General features: G+C 42.5%; 1 protein-coding gene across 3 annotated transcripts in view; it reads left to right on the top strand.

Moving 5' to 3' along the window:
* AFF3 (ALF transcription elongation factor 3) overlaps positions 1-22,004 on the top strand; it is a 526,899-nt gene that overhangs the window by 491,694 nt on the left and 13,201 nt on the right. For all 3 annotated transcript variants that reach the window (XM_046663032.1, XM_046663033.1, XM_046663034.1), the window contains 5 exons: positions 2,443-2,567; positions 5,279-5,477; positions 7,721-7,842; positions 16,836-16,899; positions 19,456-19,592. In XM_046663032.1, the coding sequence (XP_046518988.1) occupies positions 2,443-2,567; positions 5,279-5,477; positions 7,721-7,842; positions 16,836-16,899; positions 19,456-19,592 (647 nt within the window). The remainder of the gene's footprint in view (positions 1-2,442; positions 2,568-5,278; positions 5,478-7,720; positions 7,843-16,835; positions 16,900-19,455; positions 19,593-22,004) is intronic.

Here is a 22,004-nt window from a genome sequence, read left to right on the forward strand (position 1 = left end):
AAGTGAGATCATACAATATTTATCTTTTTCTGTCTGACTTATTTCACTTAACATAAGGCCCTCAAGGTCCATCCATGTTGTTGCAAATTGCAAGATTTCATTCTTTTTATGGCTGAATAATATTCCGTAGTACACATATATCACATTTTCTTTTTCTATTTATCCATCAATGGACATTTAGCTCGTTTCCATATCTTGGCTATTGTAAATAATGCTGCAGTGAACATGAAAGTTTCATATATCTTTTCAAATTAGTCTTTTTGTTTCCTTTTGATAAATACCCAGATGTGGAAGTGCTGGATCACATGGTATTTCTGTTTTTAATTTTTTGAGGAGCCTCTATACTGTTTTCTGTAGTGACTGAACCAATTTACTTTCCCACCAACAGTGCACAAGGGTTCCCATTTCTCCACATCCTCACCAACACTTGTTATCTCATCTTTTTGATAGTAGCCATTCTCACAGGCGTGAGGTGATAGCTCATTGTGGTCTTGATTTGCGTTTCCCTGATGGTTAGTCATGTTGAGCATCTTTTCATGTATCTGATGGCCATCTGTATGTCTTCTTTGGGAAAATGTCTATTCAGATCCTCTGCCCAATTTTTAATCAGATTGTTTGGTTTTTTTGCTATTGAGTTGTATGAGTCCTTTATATATTTTGGATATTAGCCCCTTATCAGATATATGATTTGCAAATATTTTCTCCCATTCGGTAGGTTGCCTTTTCATTTTGTTGATGTTTCTTTTGCTATGTACAAGCTTTTTGGTTTGATGTCCCACTTGTTTATTTTTGCTTTTGTTTCCTTTGCTTTTGGTGTCAAATCCAAAAAATCATCACCAAGACTGATGTCAAGGATCTTTCCTTTCTTTTTGAACAAGGGGCCCAGCACTTTTATTTTGCACTGAATTTTGCAAATTGTGTAGTCAGCCGTGGCCTCCTGGGTGACCTCAGTGAGGTGACCTTACCTTCTCTGTACTTCTGTTTCTTCATTTGTAAAATGGTGATGTCTTTGCCAGGGTGTTGTCAGGTTCAGACAATATAATTCAATAATCGGGTTAGCACCCTACTTCCCTACCCCTCTTTCCTCTTGTTTTCCTCTGCATACCCTGCTCTCCTCATTTCTTGTTGGATTGATGGGTAAATGGATAGACTGATGGAAAGAAAGAGAAAGATACATAGGTATATAAGAAATACACAGGGATAGAAATTGATAAGCGTATAGGTTGGAAATACATATAGCTATATAAGCATACATAGAGATGTACAGAAAGTCATACCTATAAAGTCCATAATATTCTGTATTTAAATAATTTCATTATTCATGGCCTTTTTAATTTTAACTTATGAAACTTCATTTATGCTAAGCCTGACACCCAGCTCTCCTCATAAAAATCTAATGAATCATCGTTAAACACAGACACAGAGAAGTGAGAGAACATTTTGGTAGCACTCTTTACTCAGCATCTGGGGCGTTACAACCCCAGGACTGGGTGCGGCAGGTGGGACACCACAGACTTGGCTGCCAAGGGTGCAGAGTCCAGCCCTGCTGGAGCCCTGGAGCCGACAACTGCGGATTCAGAGCTTTGGTTTGGGCCCTCTTTGGGGGCACTATTTCAGTGTGAATGTCTGGGATCCTTGTGACAGAGGCTGTGTGGCAATCCTAGCTAGAGATAGAAGGTTAAAGTCTTTCTGTCTTTGGTGCCGGTGCTTGTCTCCTGGAAAACACTGCTGAGAGCCCTGAATATACCATTACTGCATTCCTGCTATCTCACCAAAAACGGAACTTTGTTGAGTGTATTTGTATTGCACCCTAAGACACGTCTAAAGTTAAACACAATCATGGAAACAAGAATCCAAAGTACTGTTTTATAAAAAGGGAGTTTGAGGGTTCTAAGATGTCATGGGATAGTAATTGTTAACTAGAAGTAAGACACCAAGAGGTAAGAACCTTTGCTTGAAATTCATAAAAGCCATGAATTTCAAAAGAAAGGACCAAGCTTGTCACTTCCCTTATGGCCTTAAGCCCAGAATAGGTTGTTGTACTTTATTCAGATACCAAGAAATATGAAAATGGGAGATGCTGAAGCCACAATGTGAATTCAGAACAGGTCTTCTCTAGAGGGCCGTATCTCTCCCTGTTGATGGCAGAGCAGCTTTCATCATCTACAATGTTCCCTCCCAAATTTTGATCATGGTGTCATGCTTTTCCTCTCAATAAACTGTCAATAGTAAAACTGACAAGTTTCATCCTTGTTCGTTGAGGAGCTGACGGGGAACCTAGGCCAGGGCGAGAATGCCACAACCACATTGCTGCTCAGATGCTCTCCAGAGAAGCCGAGTGAGCAGGGCTCCGCGAGGCCTTGCTCTGTGGAGGTTGGTGACGGAGCTCGGCGTGGTCTCTTGAAATTCAAAGCTGACTGGTTTTCACCTATTTCCATGCAGTGTGACAACGAAGACGACTACCGGGAGATCAAAAAGGCCCAGGGAGAGAAGGAGAGCTCTTCACGACAGACCGCCTCGGCCAACAGTGCTTTGTCTGCAAACCACTGCAACATGAGCATCAACAGGTATGCGTGTTCCCTGGAAGGTGAGCTGGAGGGCTCGCTGGGTCTGAAAGTCACGTGCCTTACTGGGGAGAGTCAGATTTTTTAGACTGCTCTGGCCTGGGTCTCCCTATTGGCTTCTCGTGGTTTACCCCAAGGCTAATAATTAGGCCTAAGGTGTGCCTCCTCTCACAGCTCCAGTGAGGTGTAAGTACTTCTTTGTAACAAAAGACCGCTTACGAGTTACACACAGTTCTGCACTCCCAAAGACACACCTTTCCCTCTGAAAACTTAATAAGTGAATTTTCAACCATTATTTTAATAGCCGCTAAACCCGTAAAACACTATGCTTATTACATGGATGAAGAAAGGTAAACTTTGAGCAGAATCTCCACATGACACACCTAAAGCTCTTGGATATAGACGGAAATTGTTGTGTTAAGACAGGATCTGTGTCTCCAAGGTTAAATGGCCACCCACTCATCCTCTAAAGGGTTCCAGACAGACCCACATTGCCCTGAATCCCTGCAGTGACAAATGGCTTTCTAGCAAGGCAAGGTCCCAGATATTTATTATAAGCAAGTAGCTTATCATCAGTCATAGAAGCTCTTTCCATTTAGAAACGCCACAGCTCGGAAAGCACTTTTCCTCTGCTCAGACACTCTTCACTCTCCCTGGCTGTGTACATAGAATTTTTAAGGGGAGATTAATGTTTCAGCACAACACATAAAAATGTAAACTGAAAGGTTAGGAAAAGATGTAGAGCAGTACTAAAACTCGGAAAGGAAATTGCAGAGCGAGGGCACACAGGCACAGGCCTGCTGCTGTGTCAGAATCACCTTGAGAAGGAGGGCAAGGCTCTGGAAGGTCTGAGCAGGAAGGAGGGCCGCACATGCAAGTTGGTCTGGTCCACGTCCTCTGTGTCCCCAAACATCGGGAAAATGTGCACGCGGAAAATGTGGACCCAAAATATCTTTAAATGTGTGATATAGTTATATATGTGCTCCTTTGTTGAGGCATTAAATAACCTTTCTAGCAGATTCAGTAACTACCATAATGTCTAAGTAGTGATGACTATAAACCATATTTCAGAATGTCCGCAATAACTGTAACATGACATGAAAATGTCTGATTTCTACTGGTGACAACAGTCACAGGTATTGCTAAACCACTACTCTGGTTTCTTGCCTTCATTCACAATTGAAGGAACTGTTCGATTTCAATGAGAGGTTAATGGAAATGAAGATGTACCTTTCCTCCACCCAGGTGCATGCACCCCAGAATAAATACTCTTGCTTTAGAGCCTTGGCCTGGCAGAGCCTGCTAGCTCTGACAGTTTTATTTATGTTAAGTAGTGACACAATGCATATGAAAGTGCTCGGAGGTCTTTCTAGGAAAGGTGGTCTGTGTACCTCTGGAATTGTGATTACTGCCTTCAAGTTTTACCGGTGTGATAAGACAGTCCCATAGATAAGATGCCAAAGAGAAGAACCAAGGAAAGTTTCTTTGAGCAACTTGAATATATAAATTTATAAAGAGGAAGAAGAAATAATCATATGTCCATGACAGTATTTAATGTAATAATTTAATTTTGACGTTTAAAATCACATTTATGTAAAATAATAGACTTAGAAATATGACTTTTTTCACTCACATGTCAAGAAACACATATTCAGACTGTTCACTTCGTCTTCAACATCAGTGTCTTCATCATCACCAGCTGAGCCCTTTTGGTTCACCGAGGCAGTTTTCCAGAACACATCTCACTTGTGAGTTGTCAGAAGCACTGTGCTTTTCGAACCAGAGGTCTATCACCAGGCGCTCTATCCCTACCCGTCTCTATTTGCATAACATTAAGAAGCTTGCCTTTATCATTTGTTGTAGAGGCCTGTGTACTAAATGTTTGTTAAATGGATTTACCTTTTTTAACTGACTCTATCAGGTGACTTCTATAAGCATCCCAAGTTAGCAATGATTGACTTTATTTCAGGCTAATGGGTCTTCCCCCAATTGCTTTTTTTTTTATTTTTTCAAAGTAAGGTAATGGAGAGAGCCCTATCAATATAATATACATTGCAAACCCTCGAATATAAGTGACTCCCTTCTCTGATGGATAGTTTTGAGGGGAGTTATATTCAGGCATAGACAGTAGTTCTGAAGGTAAAGTAAGAAGCCAGGAATGAGAAAATGTAACTTCTAGGACAGTTTTCTGTTCTGTCTTTATTCTGATCAACACCTGGTTAGCTCAGAAACCTAACAACTGAAAGTGGGCTTCATGCTTTGCAGGTTATTCTGTGATTCTGCTATTCTCCATATAATAATTAGTTCAACTCAGGTGTTAGCAAAAGTCCAATCAGAAGTGGAGAAGTTATATATCATTTGATTGACTTTCCCATCACTTGCTGGTTACGCTTGTTAGGAAAGCAGTAAGTTGTTTGTTGTGTATTTTGGGATCCTTGGATGAAGAACTCTGAAAATCAAAGTCTTATTATTCTTAGTCATTTAACTCCAGAATTACGATTCATCCTGATAGGACGAGCAAAGAAACGACGAGTGAAATTTGCTTATTGATTGTTAGGGTCCTGATGCCATAAAATTGTTTCCTGGTATAATAATTCCCCATAAACGTCTTCCTACCAGCAGGTTTTAAATGGGCGGTTTGGATCATATATAAAACATTTACCTTTCCCTGTGCTGACTGTGTGACATTCCATTACTGTGATTTCCTTTTTCAGCTTGGCAATACCAATAAATAAAAATGAAAAAACGCTCCGGTCGCCCATCTCACCCCTCTCCGACGCATCCAGGCACAAACACTCCAGCGAGGACTTCACTTCTTCCAGCAGATCCACCAGCAATGGGCTGTTCACTTCCTCCTCCAACAAAAAGCATAAGACGGAGAACCAGCCACAGCCTCATGCCGGAGACCTCACGGTATGTTGATAGTCCTCCTTTCCCAAATAAATGAGCAGGAAATTAGCACACCCCTGTACCCTATCTGCCCTTAGCCCAGGAGTCTGAGCACATGCTTGAGGTCCCACACAGAATCGCTGAATGCTCAGCTCTGGGAAGACCTGGCAAAGGAGGCGCCCCCTCACCTCTCCCCACGGAGAGCTGCCGGAGGAGAAACCGGAGGAGGCATCTTACTCTTCTGTTAGGAAGCCTCTTTGTAGGATTTCATTTCCCATTCTGAAGAGAAACAGCCCCACAGTAATACTATCCCAGGACCAAGTAAATTGGGAGTTTGGGAGCAACCAACCTTTTCATTTGAAAAGACTCCTTGCCCCAGGACAGACTTAGATCTGGGCTGGAAACCCCAGGATTGCAGGGCTCCCACTCCGCCCTTGGTGACCAGTGTAGCAGCCACAGGATGCGGACTCTCGCCACCACCCCTCTTGCAGCGACCTTTTCAGTGGGGATTCCAGTCCCCTGCACTCCTCTGGGGACTTGAGTCCACAGTCCATCTAGCCTCATATCTTAGTTGCCTGTGACCTTGGGCCAGTTGCTTAATCTCTCTGAGCCTGTTTCATTTGCAAAATGGTATTGATAAGTTTTAAATGAGACAATATCATCTAAAGAATCCAACACCTTAGGGACATGGGACACCTATGCAACTAACTCTACCTGTTAGTTCCACTTTACCGCCACCCTCTGTCTAACGGCTGGTGGCCCTGGACCATGCATCCTCTGGGATGCATTATTTAATTCTAAACTCTCCCCACTGAGTTCTCCTGGGTCACGGCGCCTGTCAAAGCCAGCAGGGCTTGTGAGGCAGGGGGAGATGAGACATGAGTATAGGGCTCGGCAAAGAAAGGTAGGGGCCAGGATTTATTTCATGAATTAAAGAGGTAAAGTTGGTAGAAGGTCCTGCAAGAGCCTAAATCTTATTATATCATCAGGAAATTAACCCACTTATGCACCCTCATTTGGGAGCAATTATCTTTAATTATAGGCTAAAAAAGTCTGAGAAGACCTATTAGAAAAACCTGAAATAAAAAGCTACCAATTCCAATTTAAAAACAACAAATTTTTCTTTGCTTCTAGATCCTTATATCACAAGCAGCTATGACGTGCAGAGAATCGTAAACCAATGGCAGACTTATTTAGTTATTCTTTCACTGAACAGAGGTTTATTGATCAGGTACTGACTGTGTGCCAGGCACTATGCTAAGCTACAGAGATGCGATGATGATCTAAGAGATGCAGTCTATGCCTGCGTGAAACTTACAGGCTAGCTGGGGAGAGTGGCTTCGACAAGGGCTCACATCCCGTAATCAACCACCATGCGCCCAAAAGGAAACGCATGGAGTCCTAGGGGCTCTTATGACAAAGAGGCTTGATCTACGCAGAAAATCACTTGTAGTTAAAGAAGCATTTGTGTACACTCCATTTTAATCACCTCGGAGGAATCAACTGGAATTTCATAACCAGACAGTTGTTTTACAATCCATGTGTTTAGCACACAACAGGTGCTCTGTAATATTTGTATCTCCAGGAAATAGGATTTTTTAATTTTTCCACAGATCAATAGTGTTCCTTTTTAAAACACATTTTATCTGGCTTCTCCTATTCTTCGCAGACAGCTCATGAGAACCAGCCAATTTGTAACCTGAATGACTTCTCTGTTGCGAGGGATGATTGCAGCTCGGTGGTTCTGAAAGTTTGGTTCCCAGATCAGCATCCCCTGAAACTGTTAGCAATGCCTGATCTCAGGCCCTAGCTCAGACCTGCCAAATCAGAAACTCTAGAGGTGGGGCCCAGCTGTGTGTGTGTTGACCAGCCCCCAGATGACTCTGCTGCAGGGTCAACTTGCAGAACCACCCGTCTAGCCGACTGGGATAAGTTAAGCACCTGAGTTCTAAGCTTGAGCCTCCACTCACAGTAGTTATGTGAGCTTGGGCAAGTGACTTCATCTCACCAGAACTCAGTTTCTGGATCTGTGAGAGTGGGCATACTAGGACTTCCCTTTCGATGCTGTTGTAAGAATGACATTTGACAGCATACGTAAAAGCCCTCAACTTGAGACCTGAAATGCACGTATTTCTTCTTCTTTATTTAACCAAAAAGTACCGTCAGTTCTAACATGGAACATAGAACACAAGATACTCTCTTTAATGGGTTGCTCTTTCAGCCAGGTAGCAAGTTTCTCAAAGACTGGTGTGTTGTTTGTTGTTTAGAAAGCCGCTTACAACAATTCCGAAAACGTTCTCCACAAGTCACGGCCACAGACAGAGCCGTGGTCTCCAGGCTCCAACGGCCACAGGGACTGCAAGAGGCAGAAACTGGTCTTCGATGATATGTGAGTGTGGACTGTGGATATGGGGAGGGCAAGGTAAATAAATGGAAACTCCACAGGTAGATGGGTTACATGCGTCTAATTTACAGTGTAGCCATTTCTGCCATGTGACTTGGTCAGTTAAATTGCCCTCTCAAAGGGATTTAGAGCTCAATTTTGAATGGACCCCTGAGTCCTGGGTGGAATTTTTGAACAGACAGAACAACCAGAGCTAATGAGGTTGTATCCAGAATGTCAGAAAGCTAAGGCAAATGGCAGTAACGAATCTTAACGTTTCTAAGCACCTGTATTTGGGGCTGTTGGCGTTTGTGTGCTACCAGAAAGAGAGGCATTTTTGTTTTTGTAAATTATAACAAGCAAAGAATAATAGTAATTCACTCCTGAAAGCTTTTTTCCTCTAAACTGCTATGTTCTCCATAACAGTGTAAACAGTTCTTATGCAGAAAAAAATATCCTGTGATCCTTCACCCAATCCCTTCACTGAAACCCAAGTATCACTTCCATTCCCAGCATCAGTTTAAAAGGAGGAGAAATAAGAGAAGAAGATGAATAAAAATAACATCCCGAATGCTCTTGAGATGCTGAAAATGACAAATGAGAAATGATAAAAGGATACTGAAAATTATTTAGGTTCTTAGGGAAAAAATATGTATCAAGGACAAGGCTGGAAAGCAGAAGACAGGGTTTCAGGAGTTCAGTTGAAGTCTGTTTTCAACTTTAGCTGTTCAACGAGCGTCCAATACATGTCTGTGTGAGGCGCTCCATTAAATCCTGGGGTGGAGCCGTGTGCCACAGTGAGAGATCCCACCCTCTGATTGCTTATAGGCTGCCTGAGAGGACAGACTGTGAACCACTAACCCACCCAAGGTCGGATAATTAAAGAGTGCTAAACGTCTCCAAGTCCCAGATTCCTCATCAGAAAAATGACAGTTATGACACCGGCCCCCCGGGGCTCTCCTAAGATCCAGTGAGATGGCCTCTCCTCAGGGTGATGATCATCTGGAGAATTAATGAAAGCACTGGGAGGGACAGATGACTCTTCCATCCTCATCTCCCTCCCATCCTCTTCTCCAGTCCTAACTCACCCGGAGTATAGACAAGGTCCGTTTATTCACCTCTGTAGACTTCTCTGAGAAATGAGAATACCAAGTTGTGGTCCTCAAGTGTTGTTTGGACTTCCGTAGCTAATTAGCACACAGGATTTTGAGGCTGAAAACCAAATCCACATTTTTGGTTGGTTTGTTTCACTTACTGAACACATTCCGAGATAATTGGATTTACAAAAGTTTGACTGGCCCAGGAGGACATGTGTTTCTCTCCCCTTCCATGGCTGCTGCAGCTGCCTGGCCCACGCACACTCTCCTCCTGGCCCTCGCCACCTCGCCTTCCTCTCTTCTTCTCCATTGCCCTGGCTAAGCAGCAAGGGAGGTGGTAATTAATCCCCGGGGTGGGGGGGTGTATAATGGGAGTACAGTCAGTTGATCAACTACATATGTAACTAGGGTTTGGTAGTGTAAATGGTTCACATGAGCTTTAACAAAACATTTGTAAAAATAGAATTGTGTTTAAGGACCGTATGGAAATTTGCATTCAGAAATCATAACCTAACAACAGGATCAAACAGAATGTGCATTAGACGTGAAGGTGCTCAAAACATCAAACGTTTCCAGTGGGTGATGTTAAGGGCAGGGTATTTCAACATGCACACGTATGGAAAATTAAAATGTAAGGAATTTTCCAATGTATGGACCAGAAAACTAGGTCAAAAACAGCAACAACTAAATGGTTATACTTCGATCTGCAGTTTCTTGGACTATTTACAATAGGAAATGTTTCTCAATCTGCTGGGGCTGCAGCTGATATAATTTTGTCACTATTTGTATCAACGAAGAGGCTGTTATCATTCGTTCTTCCCATTAGCAATATGGGTAATTTTTCTGCCTGACAGCTACAATAAAACTGTTTCTCCTTTTATGGATATAGATATAATAGATTAAAAAAGCACTCTTACATATCCATCATATGGAGGCATGGATGTCACATTCCAATTGCCATGTCTCCCAATTGATATGAAATCCATAACAGTAAAATGAACATCCAACTCAAACAGCCACTCAACCACTGAACTGAGAAAGTCTTGGGAAGATTCTTCAAGCTTGAAAAGCAAAAATAGGCATTGTCTCTTCCTTTAAACAATAAAAATGTGTCCCTGAAGAGATCAGTGCTCTAGGAAATCACGTAAAATTGTGTAAAATGTCTCTCGGGTTTCATCATGCTTGGTACTTACTAAGCACCCGGTACAGTGGCAGGAGCTAGGATATATGATTAATTAATTCCCAGTCATTAATTCAGGGGAGAAAGAGACACATGGGTGACCTCCCCAGGAAGGTTCCCTGGGACCATGAAACTTCAGCCTCCTCCTGCACCTGCTGTGTTCAGCTCCCCCCTGCCCCCCACACACACCCCCCCAGCAGCCTTATTGACAGATGATGGCCTGGCTCCTGTCTCTTTCCTTGAGTTCTCCTCACTGAAGGTATCAACAAGCAGTGAAATAACCAAAGAGAGGCCACCAGGAGAAGAGGAGAAAGAACTAGAGAATTAGCAGCAGAGTAATTTAGAGTTGATGGAAATCCAGTTACAGTGATCCAAAAAGTAACAGATGCCATACTGTCAGTTAATTTTTAAAGCCACATCATGTAGCTTTTAAAAAAAGTAAACTCATCCTTTTGTATTATAAATACTCATTAATGGTTGAATAAACATGCAATTCAGACAACAGTGGGCGTTCAATAACAAGTGTTGAATGAACCCAGCTGAATTAGAATAACGTTCCCAGGGGGGAATGCCTGCATTTTTTTCTTTCTTTCTCCATGAGTATGAGAAAGCTACATGCAGATAAATTTAAATTCATGGGATTCCAAGCCCCTGTTCCGATGTTACCAATTAAACAGGCACCAGTTTGTGCCTTTGGGAAGCAGGCAGACCTGAACAGAATAACGCTTATCTTCAAATGTGATCCAGGTCAGCCTGTTCTGCATAATTGAGCATCAAATGGGTGGCAGTGTGACTGCACCTCCTCCCCTGACATTTAACCTTCACTTCTTGACAGCCACAGTTTTAAGGTGACACTGGTGTGATTCCCAAACTCATTTAAAAAAATAAATCTGTAAGAATTTATGTCAATGAGTGACAGCACTTGATTCAAATCAAATCCTTGAAACTGATCTTATTAGTCCAAAGCCATGAGTTGTGAATTACTTGGTTTCATAATTAGTGACGGGGAGTTAACTGGCTGGGGAAAATCGGGAGACAACTGTGTCGTGAAGGCCTCAATATAGAAGTCCCGAGCAGAGCTAAGTGGTGAAATGCTTGGCTGGGAAACCAAGCCTCCGTTCCCACCAGCCATATTGCTGTGTTGGGAAGCCAGCGAACCCCGAGCGCCAGAACCGCCTGCTGCTTCCAGAAGGAGCTACTATCTCGTGCCCATATTTCACAAGGGAGAGTCAGTCACAATCATCACATTCAGCCAAACCGCCAAGCATCCCACCTGTCCCCGTGACACCACTAACTGGAGCCCAGCTACTTAAACCTCCCGACATTGAGAAAAGACCCCCTCAGCCACGCCATGTGAAATGTGCCTAGAGGGAAGGAAGAGGGATTTGGCATTTGTAATGTGATTATGCTCAGCAGTCTCATCGCTAAAAGGATTTTAATTTTATAGAGGATGGGAAGATTCCTGTATGTAAAAGGTCGGATCTCTTGCTGCGTGATTTAGTCAAAGGACACCAATTGAAATCCTTGAGTAGGTGATATTACAGCCAAGCAGGGTGGGGGGCTTGCCGTGGGCGTCGTTCTTCTCCTGAGGGTCTCCCCTCCCCCATATCTTCAAAGCTGGACCCCACCTCTCTGTTTTCCTCATAAACCATTAGTATGCCTTTATGTTCTTTATATGGAAAATTTGTCTGACAAAAAAATTTTGTTCTAACCAAAACAAAGACAGAGAAAGAAGAAAAAGAACTAAGCTTTGGGGGAAATGGGAGTCGAAGCCTTTCAGGTGTGCCTGGTTGAAATCTTGGCGCTTGGATCATTTTTAAGCATTTTATAAAATCATTTTATTTTAAATGTCGCACCCAGAGAAGAACAACAAGTTGATAAGTTTCCATTTCAACAGAAAGTTGCTTCTGATTAAATGATGAAAACCTGCCACGCTTAGCCCGTGCGTCCTGGAAGGCACGCGCTGTTTTCCATGCGTGGTCCAAGGGGAAGAGTCATCTGCAAGAGCCGCTGGCCTGTAAGAGACACAGGGAATGAAGGCTCATGCTTCTTAGAAGCCAGGTTCCAGGAACTTAGGGATCTCCACCAACATCAAGGTGATGGAGACAAAAGCTGCATCTGAATCCTCGCTGCCCAGATGCAGTCCTGCTTCCCTCAGGAAGCCTCGCAAAGCCAACCTCAGCACCCCCCAAGTGCCCTCATCAATAGTGGCCACTTAGTGCATTAAAAATAATTACTTAACTCCTTACATGTTCTTTTTTGTGAAGAAAGTACCTCAAAGCTTGGGACACAATGACACCCCTGGGGCTTATCAGATGACAAGCTGACAGGATATCAGATGATGAAGTTATTTGGTATGCAGTTGCCTCGTTGTCTGATTTGGATTTCAACTCCCCTAAGAAAATTATCCAGATCTCCGCTGTGCCAAGGAGCCTGTTTGTTCAAACACGCTGAGCTCTCGTCCCTGCCAGTTTTCACAAAACAGGCTGCCTCTGCTGAGGGGAGGCGCTGCGCGGAGGCAGGAATTGCAGAAAGTCTGCCAGCCTCTCCGTGGGAGACTGTTCAGCTCAAGATCAGCCACAAAGGAGAACAAAAAGCAAGGTTGCTTTAAGGCTTCTGTGCCAGAAGAAACATTAGGGTGGCTCAGCCCCCACTGCTGCTCAGGACTAAGGCCCTGTGTTTGTAGGTGGGGGTGGTGGGAGGGAGAGGAGAAAAAAGAAAACAGTCTGTTTGGATCAAGGGCTCAGATTGTTACTGATGCGGAGAGCTCTTAGAGATGCACTTGGCTAAGCTGTGGTTTAGATCACTCAAACCCGGTTTCTGAAGAGCCGAAGAGCCCAAGATCCGCTGTTAGTTACATGTGTGATGTTTAATTGAACTTTGTTCATGTATCATCATAAAAATACCATCACTGTGAGGAACAATGTGATGAAGAATCTTATCTAAATGAAAAACAAAAACTCTAGGTTTTCCATGTAAAGTAATAGAAAACTAGATGAAAAATCTGTTTGAACACTCAGATAATTAGATTTTATTGCTGTACCTTTGCCATGTTATATTCTGTAACTGCCCCAATGGGGACAACAATTTTACTTTCCTTCTGACTTGTGCATTGCTGTGCGAGTGATGCCTGCATGACAGCATGCATCCACAGCACTGCTGGACCATCTTGGTGACCTCCCATTGGTCCCACTGTCTTTATAGTGTTCTGATCCAGGAGAGTGGCACTGGAAATCACCTGAAAGGAGAAAATGGGCCAATCATCCAGCAATCTTCAGTAGCTCAGTGTAGTGAGCCCTCCATTACATGCAAAGATGAGGATTCTGACTAATGTGTTTGTAAATGGCCCCTGATAGTACGTTTTTTTCATCGTCTCAGGTTACTATTGTAGCAGCTGTGATCTAGTCCGAAAATAGATGTTACTTATCCACATACACTATTGTGAGAGTTTGTGACTCAGCCTCCATATCAGGTTTAAAAAACACATTCATATGCTGCAAATAAAAACAACACTGATTAAGGAACACGTATTAAGAATTAGGAGCCACTGCCATCCCTCAGGGTAACTTAGAAGACTAGTAAAAACTATGATGCATAGCTTATCACCAAGAGAATCCTTTCACGAAAAGAAAATGCATTTGAAATGATCATCTGTTAGTGACAAGGTCTACAAAACAGGGCGAGAAAAAAATGACCAAACTCATAGACTAGAGTGTGATGCAGATAATGATGTAGAGAATTTCAAGTTGCCATGGAGATGTTCTCTGGCTCATTGGCTGTGATGCTGTAGCCCATCAGAAGCCACTACTCTCTTCTAAGCTCAAAATGAATTCAAGGGGGATTCATTTACCTTCTACCATGTGCCTAAAACTGCAGGATGGGGAAGATCAAAGAGGCCTAGAGCATGGTCCCCACTGAAAATGGACCAGCTGCAAAGTTGCACACATGCCATGACTGTAGCCCAGTAGAGCTCAGAAGGTAATAAATGCCCACAAATGTAGTGTAAACAAGAAATGGTATTTGAGATCAGGAAAGACAGAGATGAGCTTGGACCAAAGTTACCAGGAAGGCCTCATGGCGCAAGAATTTGAGGGACAGGAAACATTTGCCTCCCAGTAGGCACTCAGTGAATGAGCGCTTAATGGATGAGCGAAGAGGAGAGTGTTCCAGGGAGGAGGGACAAGATGAGCAGAGCTTCTACGACAGAGATGGCATGTTAATAAGACAGTGAGGAAACCACTCTGGCTATGGCTGCGGGCCTTGGTGAGTAAGTGATATGGTTAAGAAGGTTAGGCGAGATTCTGAGGAACCTGAACTGAGATTTCATCTCATAGGCCCTAGAAACTGATTTTAGGTCTGGGAGTAGGATGGTGATTTAATGAAAGCCATGTTTTACAAACGTTAGTCAAGGGTTAAAGTTCAGGATGGACTGGAGGGGAGTGAAACTAGAGTCCAAGAGAGGTGACACAAGCCTAGATTTGGGTGGTGGATATGGTCATTGAGAATAGAAAGGAATGTATATGAGGAAGCATTCATAGCTTTTGGTAATGTGGGGAGAAATGGATAGAGATACCTGAACTCCCCTCCTTAACAAATAGGCTCTGGGACCCCGTCTGAGGCTCAGGAGTCTGATCTGGGTTTGGACTAGAGGTAGGGTCTGGTCTTCCGCTTTGGGGCATGCAGCAAAAGGACAAACAAAAAATAATGCAGAGGATTTTTAGGGCAGTGAAACTATCCTGTATGATATTACATTAGTGGATACATGTCATTATACACTTGTCAAAACCCATAGAGTGAACAACACTATGGTACAACACAAGAGTGACCCCTAATGTAAACTGTGGACTCTGGGTGATGATGATGTGCCAGTGTAGGTTCATCAGCTGTAACAAATGTGCCACTCTGGTGGAGGATGTTGACAGTGAGGGAGGCTGTGCGTGTGTGGGGGCAGGATGTACATGGGAACTCTCTGTACTTTCTGCTGAATTTTCCTGAGAATCTAAAAATGCTCTAAACAATAAAGTCAGTCCGTTAAAAAACAAAAACAACAACAAAAATAATGTAAATTGCCAGAGTTGGAATTAAAGACCTGACAGTCAATATGTGTTCAAAGGTCAATCTGTGGACACGGAAGGAAAAACGACCATGTAAAGGCAACTGAAAAACCATTCAAGTGGAAGAAATGTGGACATCTGGGAGGTGAACTAGAGAAAAGAAGAGCCAGTAGGATCAGGGCCTTCCTATGAAGGAAACCCCAGGCCTCAGCCACCAAAGAAGACCCATCAAGATGAGGGGAAGCTTTCAGGCCTGCGTGGCAGGAAGAACAGTGAAGGGATAATGAGCCAAAGACAACAAGTTTAATTAATTAGGCACATTAAGGAAATCTTGGAACTATGTTCCTCATTTCTGTGTTGGAAAAGTTATATTATATTCCCGTGTTCCCACAGTACTGACAATATCTCATGGGGAAGTAAGAGACAGAAAAACAGGTCCTTGTCTTGCTTCAGTGATTTGTGACCTGAAACTAATTCTTTGCTATGATCCTGGTTTGTTTCTTTGTTTGATTGATTAAAATCATTAAAATGAGGATAATGGTTTTGGATTGCAATGTCGTTGACACGGTATGCATCGTTTTTCTAATCGCTATTACTGCTTTGGATAAAAAGATGCACTGACTACCTAACATTGCAAGAAGGAAAAAGACCCATTAGAATCTGAAAGAAGGCATTCAAAATAAGCGTGGAACAATAGGTTAAACAGTCCGTGATTAATATCACTGCTTACATCTCCTCTCCCATTCAGGGAGTCCTGCCTTATATTGGATATTCATGAATAGGTCAAGCTTATTGATTTCATAAAGACCCATACTACAGAAAAAAGTTTATGATGATGGCACCTAACGTATTTAGATTTTTAAAAATCTATCAGACTAAGCATTTAAAGGTACTGTATGAGGAGTAGCTTAGTGTCACTTGGGGTCACTACGCACACTCAGATCGGTCTCTGGATGAATTACCTTCATCTCCCAGCAGAGTCAGTGCTGGCCAGGGTTATTGCTTTAGTAATGCACATGTCTGCTGTTAATGTTTACCAGCTAGCTAATCAGAACTCTAGAGAATACAAGCCAAGTTTGTATTGTTACAAGGTAGACATCGTTTTACAATTAACTTCGTTACACCTGGAATGGAATCATACGGCCATTATCTTTTTTCATTTTTCACTGTGAAGCTTTAAAATAATTACATATCTAGATACATACAACTCTAGGTACCATTTATGCATATAAATGACACTTATTTTCATAAGGATACATAAATGTACTCACCCATACATATCCATACAATTATTATGTGGTATATTTGTAATCTTTACGTTAAAAAGGGATCATTTTGTGTAAATATCACATGAAATAGAATTTTCATTTGTTTTCTTAAGCAAGGAGTAAAAAATCAGATTCACAAATCAGGCACTGAGGAACCGTGTTAAAATCACTGTAAATGTATACTATCTACATATACTGAGTGTGTCTTGAATTGCTAACTTGAGAAATATAATTGTGGCATTTTACATATAGGCAGTAATTTGGAAATGCAAAAAATACTTGATTCCATATCAAGCAGAGTTTTAAAATTGTGCTTCAAGTTTGAGCAAAAGGAAGCAATGTTTTCAAAAGATCTTGCCCTTACACACTAATGACATTTAATACCATTCTCTCCTTGTAGGCCACGCAGTGCAGATTATTTTATGCAAGAAGCTAAACGAATGAAGCATAAAGCAGATGCAATGGTAAGACCCTTTTCTTTCCAGATACATTCTTCCAAATTATGTTTGTACTGCAGCTTCATCATTGGGGCAATATAGCTGGGGTAATTATAAAATCTATTACAAGGATGGCTGGGTCTGTTAAATGGAGAAATGTTTATATAATCAAGTGCTCATAGCCCAATAAATTATGACTTCAGCCAATAATGTCTGACTGGGAAAAAGCCCTGGATAAACGAATATTTCAATTTAGTCCTAAGGTTTGAATACTAACCAGAGGCAATGGAGGCAGTAGGTGGGAGTATTAATTTCCTTAAAAAAAAAAACAATCTAGGTTTGCATTTTTCTCTCTTGTTAGCCTGGCCAACCCTTGGCTGGGACTCAGGATCAAAACCCCTTTCAAAAAGACTCAAATATTTTTCCTGAAGCTGTACAACACGGAAATTATTATACTGCACCTAAGACCCTAAAATCACCATGATTTGATTTTTCAAAGAATAACTTTTCTTACTTGGATAATCTACTATTTTGGAAAACTTGAAGCTTTCAGGCAAGAGATAGAAAACTTCTGTTTTTTTCTAAAAGAGATCATATGGTTGTTCCATCTTAAGGTCTCGTCGAAGGGGACTCCTTCCTACCTAGTAATTCTGGTTCTGTTCCCCTGCAGTGTTCATAACTGAGATCAGGGTGCCGGAGATGAATAAGGCATTTCAAATGACTCTCACAGTGTTATTCCCGTGTTGAAAATGGTAAAACCACAAGAGTACCCCCTCCCAGTGCGACTCATGTTGCCCATCAAGCATTTATTTGTATGAAGATCACTGCCTAGGTACCCTAGTGTAAGGGAGAAATAGCCACTGAGTATCAGAAAATAGAACAGGGAAACAGGAGATGCAGTTCTTATCTTCACAATCCCACAGTCTGATGGAGAGTTCTGGTCACCTGAAGAGGCTGATGCGTGGTCACTGCTGGGGAAGGGCATTGAATTTTAAAGCAGAAAGAAATTTTCTGCCTGAATCATCCACCGTTTACCAGGATTATTCATTCAGTGTCATCTTGCCTTAAATGACCTTTCTTATCGACATTCTGCTCAGCCAGGTTGGTCCCCTACGGCCTCTAAGCACAGCTCGCTCAAGCCAGCCAGTGGGCCTTTGCACCTGCAGAGCCTCACACTCACACACACACTCAGAGCTACTCACACATACTCACTCACACATTCTCATGCACACTCACACCTTTAGCGTCCTCCCCAAATCCAGCCAAATCGTACCATCCCTTCCCAGTGTCATTTCAAGTCTCTTCCCTGGGGCCTCCCCAGCCTCTCTGTAGCCCTGTCACTTGCTCCCTTCCTACCATCTCTTTTGCATTGGAATACTTGCTTTGTATTTTGTTAATCACAGACTGCCTTGCACTTTGAACTATCTTGTGGGTGCACGTTTTCCCTCTCTAATGTATTCTATGTTCCTGGAAGGTGCTTTTCTGTGTCAAACTCACATAGCAGTGAAGTGGGTGCTTTAGAAAATACTTGTTGAATGAAATGACTTCCTTAATCTGACAGCGTTGTCAAGAAATATTACTCTATAGCCTATTAGGGTTGTAAGCTGTTTAAAAATGTGATTTGCTAATGAAGGAGAGTTGTGCTCTACATTTCTGTTTTCTAAAGTATCATTAGTGGTGAGAATTTTTTTCAGAGGCAAGCTTTAGATAAGTAGTTGGAGTATTTGTGTAACTCTCTTTTGATTGATGAATGACTATTTGAAAACTGGGGAGATTATGCAATTTAAACTTAGAATATGTAATTATCCACAGAGGGTAACAATGTATGGAACCAGGAACTTGATGTGTAAGTTTAGATTTATGAGAGTCTAAGAATAGAGGCTGATTCTTGGTTATCCTTGCTAATGTGGGGAAGGGTTAACATAAATTTGACAACCTTAGATAATCCAAATTGTTTTTTATTGATTTTCAACTTTGTGTCCCATTTTAGCTAAAGTGAAATAGTGTCTTGAGTTTTATCTTCTCTCCTTTCCCCTCTCCATTCTCTCCCTTAAGTGAGGTCCAAACTATTGATGAAATAACTAAAAAGCACATGATAAAAGGAAGGCCTGGAGATGTAAATGTCACAAATAATGTAAAAGATAATAACCAAGGCCTCAAACCATCAAAGTTGGAGTATACAAAAAAAAAGTGTGAAAACTCTCATATGGAATCAGATTTACCAACTTTGATGTACATTAGCATAGCATGGAGGAACCAGGAGTGAAGTGGCCAGACCACTGGGGGTTAGAAAGAGGGAAACAGGAACAGAGGACCCGTGGATTTCGGAACAATTCTGATTAGTGGTTGTTATGTGGATTTGGTAGAATTCTGTATGTAACCATTTGCTCACTTACCCTAAACCAGTAGCAATTTGTGAAATAGCTAGAGAAGAGAATGTCCTCTTTCTTTCTTCTCTCAGCTCTGTTCACAGGAATTTGGAACTCAAAAATCGGGTTTCTCAAATAAAGTATATAGACTATGTGACAATGGCGTTTGAAAAACTCTGCTTAAGGAGGACACTGTATTAACTCTGTTGATCAGGTGGAAAAGTTTGGAAAGGCTCTGAACTACGCTGAAGCTGCCCTGTCATTCATCGAGTGTGGAAATGCAATGGAACAAGGCCCGATGGAATCCAAATCTCCTTACACGATGTACTCAGAAACGGTGGAGCTCATCAGGTGAGCGCTGTGTTTTCTTGCTGGGGGTCCAGGGGGTGATGAGGAATATATGCACATACTATGAATACAGAGAAAAGAATGTCAGCCTGCACTGTCAGCTACCAGGAACCAACGCCCACCCCCCAGAATAAGAATGTCAGATTTTGCAAGGCACTTTCACACAGCCCGCCTCCGTTGCTCTCTGTGGGAGTGAGGCAGGGCAGCTCCTAGCTCCCGTAACGCCTCATTGCTGCAGAAGGGAAGCTGAGGCTGCATGAGATGTGGCGCGCCTACTCCAGCCAGCCAGGAAGGGGCAGATTTTGAACTCATTTCACGTCTATGCTGCTTTTCTTTGAATCTGATTTAGGTTAGTATAATCTAAATTCTGACTCCATCAGTAAATGATTCAAGAGTATTTAATGAAAAGAAAGAAGATTCAGGGGGATTTTAGGAAAGGAAATCCACGCTATGATGTACTGTCTCAGAGGGTACTGGCGTTGTTCTGGTCTAAGACTGGGACATGAGCACCATCCCCCAACCTGAGTTAAGACGTGGAATGTGAGCAGAAGCAGGGTTTCCAACAGGGGTACATCGGGGGTTGGGTGGGAGACTCTTGTCCTCCATGATGGAGACCTGGAAAGGCACATCTTTAATGTCTCTTTAATGAACCATTAAGGGAATTTCATCCATTAAGCTACTGAGAACCTTTATCATACGGTTTGTCTTTTTAGCTGGTTCAGCTGCTTGGTACAATGGCTAATGCCCATTGTGTGAAATAATTCTTCCCAAAACAATCTTTAAGAGACTTTTCTAATTCTGGAATTCTGTGCAACCTAAGATTAGATATTTCGTGCTATGTCCCACCATTCCAGATGGAAGATTTCTAATCATCCCAGGTTTAACCTCTTTGGTCTGCATTGGCCCAGAGATGCAACCTGGTATTTACTCCTTCAGTAAATCGTTTCCAGCCTTGGAAACTGTCATGCCAGCATCATCTTCAAAAAGCACTTCTCGAGAATGTTTTGAAAGTCAACACTGTCCAGCCATTTTTCTTATTAAAATATTTCTACGACACTGGTATGTTGGTGATTCCTTCATACTGTTTTCTTACACAGTACAGTATTTTTGGCAGAGAAGAAAAGAGATCACCATAGTAAAAAACTTAAAATGACTCTAAGAGATCCTAGATTCTCACATTTCTTCCTCAGAATAAGGCACAGACTCAGATGGCCACAGGCAGGCAGGAAGAAAATGGGTGAAACCAGATGGGCACAAAGCAGTAAGATGCCCTAGAATGTAAGGGCCTTGAACCGGGGATTTTTTTGTTTTTCGTCTGATTTGTCCATTGGTGTATTCCTAGTCCCTCAGCGGTTCCTGGAACACGTGCTCACTAAGTATTTGAGGAATGAACAGATAAGCAGGCCACAGGGCCTGTGGTCAGCTGGAGGATGCACGGGCCGATGAAAGGCATTCAAATTCTAAAAACAAGCAAATCCCAGCCACAGTAACAGCCTGCTGTGAGTCAAAGACCCCGGGAGGGGCCAACGTGCCGCACCTGCTCCACCCCAGAGTGGGGAGTCTGCTGTCCCCACTGGTGCAGTCACCTTCCTTGGGAGGAGAACACAATCCGTTTTCTAGAAAATTCTGACCCAATAGAATCCCTTAAACTACTCACAAAACAGAGGCAAAAGGAGTTTTATCTGAGTTCGAAAACAGAAAAACCCTTAATTTACCACTTAAATCTGCATGTTGCCCACCAGGCTTGAGACTTCCCTCTCCCACTGAGAGAGACTGGGGGGGGGGGGGGGGGGGGGGGGGGGGGAGCAGGGGCAAGGGGGATCTCCCCACAGGTGTCCAGCCCAGGATGCGCTCTGTGTCCCCATGGACAAGAGAATTCCTTTCTCCACCCAGGAACACCAAGTGACTAACGGACACTGACAAGTGGAACCCTGCCACCACAAATCAAAATTGTACCTCAAAAGCTCTGAAAACTAAATTGTATTTGGAACCATAGCCCACAAAAGTAGGTCATGATGAGGGACCAGCCCAGTGGCATAATGGTCAAGTTAGCATGCTCCACTTTGGTGGCCTAAGGTTTGCGGATTTGAATCCCAGGTGCAGACCTACACACCGTGCTTTAAGCCATGCTGTGGTGGCATCCCACATGCAAAATAGAGGAAGATTGGCACAGATGTTAGCTCAGGGCCAATCTTCCTCACCAAAAAAAAAGTAGGTCAGTATCTGCCTGCTAAACCTAAACAGAGTGACTTCTTTTTAAAAGAAGAAATTTAAATAGGACCCAGAGTCTCCTAACATAATAGCCAAAATGTCCAAGATACAATAGAAACTCACTGTCATACCAAGAAATAAGAAAATCACAGCTGGAATGAGAAAAGACAATTGACACCAATAACCAAGGTGAATCAGGTGTTG

Source organism: Equus quagga, chromosome 5 (assembly GCF_021613505.1).
Source record: "Equus quagga isolate Etosha38 chromosome 5, UCLA_HA_Equagga_1.0, whole genome shotgun sequence".
Lineage (NCBI taxonomy): Eukaryota > Metazoa > Chordata > Mammalia > Perissodactyla > Equidae > Equus > Equus quagga.